The 10,659-nt window shown below is 38.1% G+C and overlaps 1 protein-coding gene across 1 annotated transcript; it reads right to left on the reverse strand.

Moving 5' to 3' along the window:
* Nucleotides 1-6,374: 6,374 nt before the first annotated feature.
* On the reverse strand, nucleotides 6,375-9,943 carry CER1 (cerberus 1, DAN family BMP antagonist). The gene is made up of 2 exons (XM_007969204.3): nucleotides 9,376-9,943; nucleotides 6,375-7,592 (listed from the first exon to the last, which is right to left on the reverse strand). The coding sequence occupies exons 1-2, from the start codon at nucleotides 9,880-9,882 to the stop codon at nucleotides 7,296-7,298; spliced, it is 804 nt and encodes a 267-aa protein (XP_007967395.2). The 5' UTR covers nucleotides 9,883-9,943; the 3' UTR covers nucleotides 6,375-7,295.
* Nucleotides 9,944-10,659: the final 716 nt, after the last annotated feature.

The following is a 10,659-nucleotide window of genomic DNA, read 5'->3' on the forward strand; positions in this document are numbered from 1 at the left end:
GTCTTCTCTAGGGCAGGATCCTGTCAGCCATCTTAGTCCTCCAATAGGCACAGTGCTTGACACTTAATAGACTCTAAATAAATGATAAGTAAATTAATACATCAATGGGCTGGGTGGATGAATAGACTTTAATTAGGAGCCCTGAGGCATTAAAGATAATTTGAATATCCTGAAATGAGGGTAAGAAAGGGAAGGGAGGCCAAGGGGGAGACCAGAGGCAGGAAGCAGGAAAAGTGGACGCCAAAGAAAATTCTACCCAATTTGCAGTTTTTCTTAGAGCTATGACAGGATTTATAATCTCCTTTAAGGACAAGCAGGAGAATGGGGTATAGGGTCTTTTTTTGCTCATATATGCACATTTGGGAGCCCCTTCAATGAGGAGTTTACACTATGTTCTCATAATCCTGTAAAGCTACAGGACATTATTTTTCAAGGCTCAAAGACACTATTAAATCTCGTGGATCCCAGGCCTGAAGAGGGCATACTTTCTGTGATTTACTTGAGCTGGAGTAGGATGTTGACTCTGTCTATCCATTTAAGTTTTCACCCATTTCTTGTCTTAGGTTTGGGCAGGTTGCAGGTTTCCTTTTAATAACGTCATTGTGACTTATAAAACACTCTTATTGGAAATTCCTGTTTTTTGTACATGGGACATGAAAGAGGCGTGTTTCCCTTAGCTGGCAGACAAGTTGTCATATTTCCTTGAAAACGTTATTAACCAAGTCCCCACCCATAGGTGGGTCCCTGGTGATTATTTCTTTTGGAGGAAAGGAGGAGGAACAAAACAGGGTAAGAGGGAGGAAACCCACGAAATGAAAATCTGACTCTCCCCTGGAAATGTGGGTGGATAAATGAGGCCTCGCTTTTGGAAAACTAGTATTACAGGAAAGTCCATTCCTTTGCTCAGGGTACTATTACTCACTCATTTCACCACTGCAGACTCCTGCATGTGGGTATTAGATTCAACAAGGTGAAGAGGACCCACTAATGTGTATTTAAAATTCATCCTCTGTTCTCAAAATAGAAACCCAATTTTTCTGAGCTCCAGATGAAGAGGTTAATTCACATGATTTCCAAGGTTTCTTCCAGCTCTCTGGCTCAGCTGGACTCCAGGCCTTCTCTCATTTATTATACCCGCTGGTAAAATGTTTGTTTCATGAAAATGTTTGAGAAGCTCATCAAAATTTCGGACCTTCTCCCCTGAAGAACGCCCACACACACATTTATGTACACTCCAGGGCGGTTCATGAGCCCCTCTGAAACTACTTTTATAACCCATACCGGCTGGGCGTGGTGGCTTGAGTCTGTAATCCCAGCACTTTGGGAGGCCGAGGCAGGTGGATTACCTGAGGTCAGGAGTTCAAGACCAACCTGGGCAACATGGTGAAACCCAATTTCTACTAAAAATACAAAAATTAGCCAGGCGTGGTGGTGCGTGCCTGTAAGCCCAGCTACTCAGGAGGCTTGAGGCAGAAGAATCACTGGAAGCTGAGGCTGCAGTGAGCTGAGATCATGCCACTGCACCGTAGGCTGGGCAACAGAGCAAGACTCTGTCTCAAGAAAACGAAACCAAAAAAACCTCATACCTTCCTAATCTGCTCAAAAACTCCCCATACGTTCTTAAAATGTGCTGGCTGCTATTCAGAGCTTCCCAGACTATGTACACTAACACATCATTCTAAAAGTGGCTCCCAAAATTCATTCATTTAGCTTACATGTATTGAGCATTTACCCCTTATAAAACATTAAAATCATGTTTTATGTATATGTGTATATGTTTATGCATGTATGCAAATATAAAGCATACAACATACAGCATATATTAGGAACAGAAGGGCAACAAAGATGTATACTTTGTTAAGGTATACATAAGTTATTATATAAAGACTTGCCATTAAGGAGTTTATAATCTAGAAGGAAAGATAAGACAGGTAAATAAATAATGATAAATTAAAAAGTGGGCCAGGTGTGTTTCCTCACACCTGTGATCCCAGCACCTTGGGAGGCTGAGGTGGGCGGATCATTTGAGGTCAGGAGTTCAAGAGCAGCCTGGCCAACATGGTGAAAGCCTGTCTCTACTAAAAATACAAAAATTAGCCTGGTGTGGTGGTGCACGCCTGTAATCCCAGCTACTCGGGAGGCTAAGGCAGGAGAATCACTTGAACCCAAGAGGCGGAGGTTGCAGTGAGCCGAGATTGTGCCACAGCACTCCAGACTGGGAGACAGAGTGAGACTCCATCTCAAACAATAATAAAAATAATAATAATAATTAATTAAAAAGTGGCAACAGCTGTGGCCCAACAGCCATTTGCTCTTTATTCCTTGATTTTGTTCCACCGCTCAATTATCCTAGACATAACTCATTTTCTCTAGCTTTTTAAAAGGGACGGAAGTGGGAGACACATTGGTGCGTGAATATTGAAGCATGATGCCTGGAACTGCAACAGCCACGTTGTGACTGAGAGAAGTTTTAGCTTGTAGAGAATGCACTGAAAGTAACAGAGCAGAAAGATGAAAGGAACCAGAGTCCTTGATGGAATGATAGAGCTGCTGACTTGACCAACCAAGGAACTGGCTGCCTTCCAGACTTCCTGTTAGAGACATAGTACATTCCTTCTTAATACATTCTGAGCTGTGTTTCCTGCTACTGGAGTTGGAAACATCCTCACTGTTACAGGTGCAGTAAGACAGGCATGAATAATGGGCTCTGGGAATCAGAGAGGGGATGGACTAGTATTAGGTCTTTAACTTTGATTTGTATGTATCTATGCGTGTGTCTATATATGTGCATATATTTGCAACATATGTATACATAAATATATATGTTATGTATATTTCTATCTTTGCTATCTTGGGACAATATAACATAGTAAGAAAGAGCTTAGGCTTTGGACTCATTCAGCTTCTCCTATTCCCTAACAGTGATACTGTGGGAAGGTTATTTATTTATATGAGCCTTAGCATCTTTATCTATAAATATTCCCTACCTCATAAGGTTTCACGAGGATTAAATAAAATGATGTATAGAAAGTGTTTGGCACAGTGCCTGACACATGACATAACCTCAGTAGATGATACCTACTGATATTTTTTCTTTCATGCAGACAAAAAATATTTATTGAGTACCTACTGTGTGCTGGCCCCTTCCAGACATTGATTACAATCCTGAAAGAAACTTCCTGCAATATGATACCTGTTTTCATGGACCTTATAATTTAATTAATGATGACTGGAATAAAGATATAATTAAAAGCTGATATGAGTGCTATAAAACAAAGGTTTCAGTGTCATGAAATCATGTTAGACGTGAATCCGAACTTGTCTGAGGGTTAAGGAAGGCTTCACTGGGACAGTGGTTTTGAGCCTGGGGGTAGGGTGTGATGGAGAGATCATCATTCTAGAATATACGGAAGAGTAAACAAGTAGCAAAAACATGCAGTTACTTGTTCCTGGACAGTAGGATTCTTAAACTCAGGGATTATATTTAGATAATCATATACTTGTTTATTCATATTCTTTGACCCCAGCACAGTGACCAGGCTCATCAGAGACACTCATAAGTATTTGTGGACTGAATGAATGAACCCCTTCAACTCTCATTCTCCCTGTCAAAAAAAAAATGAGTATAAAATGTCTACTTCTAGGAGATAACAAATATAAAGCATCTGAGCACATAGTAAGAACTCAATAATTAGTAGTCCTTATAAAAGTACTATTATCATTGCCTTAAAATTTACATACATTATCTCTGATACTACATTGTAAGCTCAAGGGTGGCAGGAAATGTATCTTATTTATCTTTGAATATCTCAAGGTTCTTAGCACAGTGTCTTGCACAGAATAAATTAAATTATCTGTAAAAATTCAGAGGATAAATAAAAGTCTTATTTAGGAATTAAATTGACAGGTTAAAGAAATTGTGCAGATTGAGAAAATCAAAGCTAAGTTAACTACTCTCTGTAAGGAATACTTAGCTTTTAGAATAGAGATAAAATATAGATGGGAAAAACCTCTAAAAACTTTGTAAAAACAAACAAGAATTATGTGTGGTGAAAAATGCCCTTATAGAACAATTAATAGAGAATATCATGTACATAATTCAAAACGCATTGCTTTAATGTCACCATCTCAGAAACCACTCAATCTAATCAATCTCTAGCATATTTTAATTATTTGCATACCACTTACAGCCATCTGATATTTTTCTTTTGAGTTGATTGGTTAGTTGATTGAGTTTTAAATTACGTATCTCCCCCAATAGAATGTAAGCTCTATAGGAGCAGTGATCTTGTCTGACTTGTTCCCTTTTTGTATTCATGGCACCTAGAGCTGTATCTTCTACATAGTTGGTGGACAAATAAATACATGCTGACTAAAGTAGTGCATATAAGAATAAAACTACATATTGTTTATGGAAATATGTATAAATTTGCAAAATCATAAAAGGGAATTCAAAGTATAAGCAGGAATTTTTAGGGATGTGGTGTTTTATAGGCAAAAGCTTGGGGAATAAGACTCAGTGTGGTGGTCGGAAGGAACTTTACTTATATCTGAAATGGCTTATTAAAGAAAAGACTAGAAGCAAAAGATGACAAAATAGTAACTATTTATTTTGGTGATGGGAATTTCAGTGTTATGTTATTCTTTGCACTTCTCTGTGTTTTCAATTTCTCAAAACAAATTTAAAAATAGAAGGTCTGAATGGAGAAGAATAAATTAATCCCTTGTAGTTTTACAGGATCTAAAGTTCTCTGAAGTGTTGTTATGTACGCTTGATCATCGCAATAATTTTGAGGTAATTATTACCAGTCTTATTTTATATGAGAGGAAAATGAGACCAAGATTTATGAAGAGGCATGCCATGAGGACCAACCACGTCAAGAAAATATTTGCCTGATAACCTGACCTAGAGATGATTTCTTTTTTGAGATATAACATCAAAATCCTTCAGATACGAGAGAGCTAGATAAGAGGTAAAAAGAAATTAGCTTTGAGGCCTATAGGCAAGAGACCTGGAAGAGTTCAATATAAACTGACAAAGAACAAATGAGCAAATATTTTAATTCAAAATAGAAAATATTCTCCAAATGCTCTTAGGCAAATTGCTGAAACTTTTAAAGGCTTGCTTTTCTTACCCATAAAATACAATGATTACCTATTTTATATAATTTTTGTGAGGATTAAATTGTTTACTTTTTGTAAAAGACAGCACGGTATCTAGCACTTAATAAATGTTCAATATTTGTGTTTTTCCTCTTGGTTTCTTATGCTCCTACATATTATGTTCAACCATTGTAAATTGCCTTTTTTGTAAGTAAAAATGATTGAATATGAGCAATTTCATTGAGTTTCATGCAATTATTCTATAAACGTAAGGTTTGATACCACTATCAACTAACCCATCTAGAATTTACATGCAAGGAAAGGGCAGACCAAAATTTGAATAAAACAGATCATTGTTTGGGGTTTGGGCTTGAGAGTCTATTTGCAAGGATGGATGAAAGGGATTTACAAGTATGTAAGGAGGAGAAGGACAGTCCAATTGGCAGAGATGGGTTTTCATAATCAGGGTTAGGCAATTGCAATCATGACAGCTGTTTGATAGCTTTTGGCACCAAAATATATTGACCAGCTGAGATATCATTAATGCTTAACGATTTTATCCTTATGACCATAGCTTGGCCAACTAGGTTGCCTTTGACCACCAAAGGGTATAATAATATATTCCAACGTAAATGCCATGTGTGTACCTGTGTAACTCATATTCATGTTGATGTGTTGCATAATATACACTAAATATAAATGCGTTTGCTTCTTTGGAATGTCATATTAGATGGTGTGATTAAAGCGGAATATAATTAAAATATAAACTGATTTATTTAAAACAACAGTTATTCTGGGAAATGTGTGTGCACTAAAAGTAAAAGAAACCTAATTATTATAATAATTTTTAAAAATAAAAATTTGAATAACTAGTCTAGAAAAAGTAGTCTGACTGGGAAAAGGCAGTTCTGTACCATATATGTGTAAAAATGAATACAGGCAGGAGAGAGGTGATTGAGAGACTTAAACAGAAGGCTGCTTACAGATCAGAAGGAATCCTTGGGCCAGTGTCATAAGTCTATGAAGATATTCCAGAAATGCTTTGAGTTAGGTAATCTCCTGATAGTACCTTTAAATTATGAGATGAAACAAATAAGGGAAAAATAGAAGAACATTTTTCAGAATGCTTCATATACTAAAATTGAATGCATTAAAATATCCAGAATATTTTCAGAACCTGTAATTTTGGCATTTGCTGAATAAAATTTATAGTACAAAGTTGTATTAAATAGCAAAAAACAGTCATTCAAACATAGAAACCTTACTGCCTAACTCAAAATGCATATGAGTAAATAATTTCGCCTGAAGATTGAATTCTTGGGGGTTACTTTCATTAGCATCTCTGGATTGATCTTTAAACCTGGTAGTGGTCATGTATTTTTCCTTCCTCATAATATAGGTATTTGTTTGGCTACCAGTGATTGTTCCTCTTCCCTATATAAACTACTAAAAGTAACATCACTGTTCCTTCTTCAAAGTCAGACACCTGACATTAAGTACTTTATACGAGGAGTATTGTTAAAAAAGGAGGCAACCAAGCAAATTACTCCTTACATCTGTAAGACTTCATCATCTGATAGAAGTCAAGTAAAACACTGCTTGGATTGCAAAAGTAACTACAAGTATGAGAATCTTTCCTACAAATACTTCACCTACCCTTCCTTCCTTCCTTCCTTCCTTCCTTCCTTCCTTCCTTCCTTCCTTCCTTCCTTCCTTCCTTCCTTCCTTCCTTTCTTCCTTCCTTCCTTCCTCCCTATCTTGCTTGTTTGCTTGCTGGTGATTTGACACACTATTAAAGAAGCCCATTTTTATGGTCTCACTTATTTCTTTTCCTTCTTTAGATGGAGGGCTTTTACCCAAACTTGGAGAAAATACATCACGGAATATTAGTAGTGGAAAGTATTTTAGCTATCATCTAGGTTGGGTCCCTGATTTATAGATGAAAATCTTTAGATGGAGAAAGGTTTTACAACTTAACATTCTATGGCCAGTTAGTGGCAGAGCTGAGACAAGATCCCAAACTTGTACCAATAACTAGACTAATATCATTTCCTCTATCGTTCTATCTTAAAACTACTTTTCAAGTCACCTTTCCCTGAAAATGTTTTGTACCCACTTAACATTTTCAGACTGAATAATCTGCATCTTTGCTGTGTGGTTTTGCTTTTCAAAGGTAATAGTGGGATAGCTCTTTAAGTCGAAACTCCTGGGATAAAGGAATCCTGGGAGCCAGCATGTAGGAAGTGTCCATCTTCATGCTCCGTCTTCACCTTGCACTGGCACTCCTCCACCAGCATCACCACCTTGATCACGGAGGAAACTTCAGTGCAGTTCAGTGGCAAGTGCATCGTGGTGAACTTGGCAGGCAAACAGTGAGAACAGAAGGTATGGGAGTGCTGCTCAGCTCCAGGAAAATGAACAGACCCACATTTCCCAAAGCAAAGGTTGTTCTGAACAACTACTTTTTCACAGCCTTCGTGGGTTATAGTCTAAAAAGCAAACACATTTCCACTACGTTATTTTGAATTATTTCTTTAACACACACAATGCAGAAGCTAGGGACTGTAAATCTGAGGATAATATACACTAAAAATTTCAAAGCTTTTCAATTTTGGATATAATTTGCAATGTGCAAGTGATGGTATCTATAAGGGCATAGAACCACTTCAATTAAACTTTCTTTATTGAGCAAATTATTAAATAGCCTTTAGGGAATCCCTAAGTTAACATAAAAATATTTTACTCTACACTATTAGTGTCAGACTTTAAGAAATTTTGTTTAATTGGATGTGAGCAATTGAAAAATTCTAATGGTAATTATCTTACATAAGTAATGTGCCTTGCCTTTTTATTCCTCACAGCGCTTTGTGCATAGTAGACTCCCAATACATATTTGTTAAATTGATCATAGAATAGATCAGAACACTATGGGTTTAATTCTATCCTATTCTGCAAGACCTGTAGTACATTCAAGTCTATGAAGTTGTATGCAAGCAGAGTTACAATGTGTATGCCTGCAAATCATTGTGCATTACCTCACCTTTACCTCTCATAACTCCAAGCACCTAGCTTTATGTGCCTTTCAAAATATGTAAGAGTCAAACGTCTTAATTTTAATCTAATTAGCAATAGAATTCAAAAGAAGAATTTCAAAGGAAATTTGATTGCCTGATTCTTAGGAGTAATTTTCTAATTGCACATGGCCAACAGAGTAGTCATTATTATTTGGTAATTGACTTGTCATTGCTACATATCCTTGCCTTTTCAGGCAGAATACTTAACTGCCTTGCACAGTCAATTGCCCTATTCTACTGCTTGCTTAGTTGGGTAGCATTACTCGACTATAAAATTTTACTCTACCCTGCATTGTTTTTGGTTCAATATCTTCATGTTTAAGGACCTAATGCAAGTTCTCAGTTTTAATTTAACATTTGGAATTTAGGTATTGCCAGAACCAGAGGAAGTAGACAGTAGGGAGCCCCTTTGTCTTAATAGCGTGGAATTGATCATAATAACTACAAATCAGTCAACACAACATGAATCAGGAGAAATAATCTCAGGGGAGGAGAGATAATCTCACATCAAGATTGATTTTTTTAAAAGCTCATATGAGAAAATAAGTTAAATGAAATCACTTTTTTGCTATCATAATACTAGAAATGATATGACAACTTTTGCCTGAGAACCTCAACATACTTTGAGGTTGTGGGATAGCTTTAGTAAGCCATTAAAGAAGCCCCTTATAAACCTATAAAGTAGTTAAGTACAGAATATAGGGATTGAGACCATTGTAAATGGATATGAGAGTGTTTGGGGAGGAGTCCAATGCACCCCACCTTATCAACAAATGGAGTTGACCTGCTCATCCACATATGAATAGAGTGCAGAAAGATAGCTACAGAGGAGTTCTGGTGATTACTCTAAATTCTCAGTTTCCTAACTGAGGGTACAGTCTGACTCATATCTCTGAGTAGATCACCTCCAATGCAAAAATAAATGAATAAAACAAAGCTCTGTGTCTTCAATGTGAATGATTACTGATATTGACAGTATCATCATATCATCCTTGCAGCATTTCCAGAATGCCAAGAAAAAATGGAAAGGTCAGAAGGAAACTTCACCTTTGCCAAATCCTATGATGAATGCCTAAGGACCAAATCTGTAGTTAAGCTAGAGTCAGGCTCCCAACAGCCTTTTCCCTTACTCTCCATCCATCCCAGCTGTCCACTACCACCTACAAACCCTTACCTGCTCTCCCCACAGAACACATACCTGGCTGAAAGGCACTGTCCTGCAGGTATCCCAATGTACTTCATGGCTTTTGATGGGCAAGATGACCCCCTGAGAAGCCGGACTTTTCCTGAACATGAAGTGGTGCCAGAATTTCTTGGCTTCTTCCCGAAGAGGAGATTTCTCCATTTTCATCCCGTCTATCAGCTGGATGAGGGACTGGTTCCCAGGTGGGAAGTGCTCACTATCTGAGTCCCTGGATGGACGCATTTCTCTCTCGGGCTTCTTCCAGAGCCTGCCAAATCTGGACAGCATCTTCTCTCTCTGCCGCTGGCCTTCCCCTGCAGGGATGGTGCCTACAAGGTGTGGCACTGCGACAAACAGATCTGGCTTCTCCTCAGCTTCTTCATGGTTGCCTGTGGGGAGCTCTCTTTGATTCCTTGGCAGGAGTGCAGGAGAAAGAGAACTCTGATTCTGGCGGCCATCCTGGTGCCCTGTGGCCTTTCCTAGAGGCAGGAGTACTAGCAGCTGCAATAAGAGGAGATGCATGCTGTCAGGGGCCCAAGCTTCTTTTGTAAATGATGAGTCCCAAAGGAGAGGCTCATTCTCTGCAGGACTGGGAAAAAGGAAATCGTATATATAGATACCTGCCTGGCGGGATGGGAAGGCAGGTGGTCAGTAGCCAGGCAGAGTCAACACATTTATTGTTTGCTTGAAATGTGTAGTGCTAATGGCCTCCTGCCGTCACTTTGGTTTTGTGTATTTTAAAAGGCCCCAGTGAAAGCCTGGGACCCAGGGGGTAATTAGCTGAGAGTTTAGCTAGGTCTGAGGCTTAAAGAGCAGTATTAGCAAAGACAACACATTCTTTGCCTAAATTTCCCATGGCTGTTGTCAGAAGAAGGACTAGAGTCAGCTCACATTTGCTGTGCATCTGCATCGTGCTGGAATAGAATAGACAAGATATGTTGCTGTGAGAGAAGTATATTGGATAAAAATTAAAGGCATACATTTAGAAAAAGCCCAGGCCTTTAGGAAGGCTACACACACACACACACACAAAGAAGTACATCAAAATTGGAAGGAGAAGAAAGGAAGAGCTAGAAGGATGTTAATTTTTTGAGCAACAGACATATTGCTTTTTACTTACATGTGAATTGGGGTTATTGATTTTTGCATGGTAACTGAGTAAACGGAATACGTTTTCCTTTCCACACATAGAAACTCCCAATTCCCAAGTTAATCCTCTCACATTAAGAATCAATTACTGGGTGCTAAATTTCACAACTGGTCAGTCATCAGATAAACTCTTCCAATTGTTCACATGTT

Source organism: Chlorocebus sabaeus, chromosome 12 (assembly GCF_047675955.1).
Source record: "Chlorocebus sabaeus isolate Y175 chromosome 12, mChlSab1.0.hap1, whole genome shotgun sequence".
In the NCBI taxonomy this organism is placed as follows: Eukaryota; Metazoa; Chordata; class Mammalia; order Primates; family Cercopithecidae; genus Chlorocebus; species Chlorocebus sabaeus.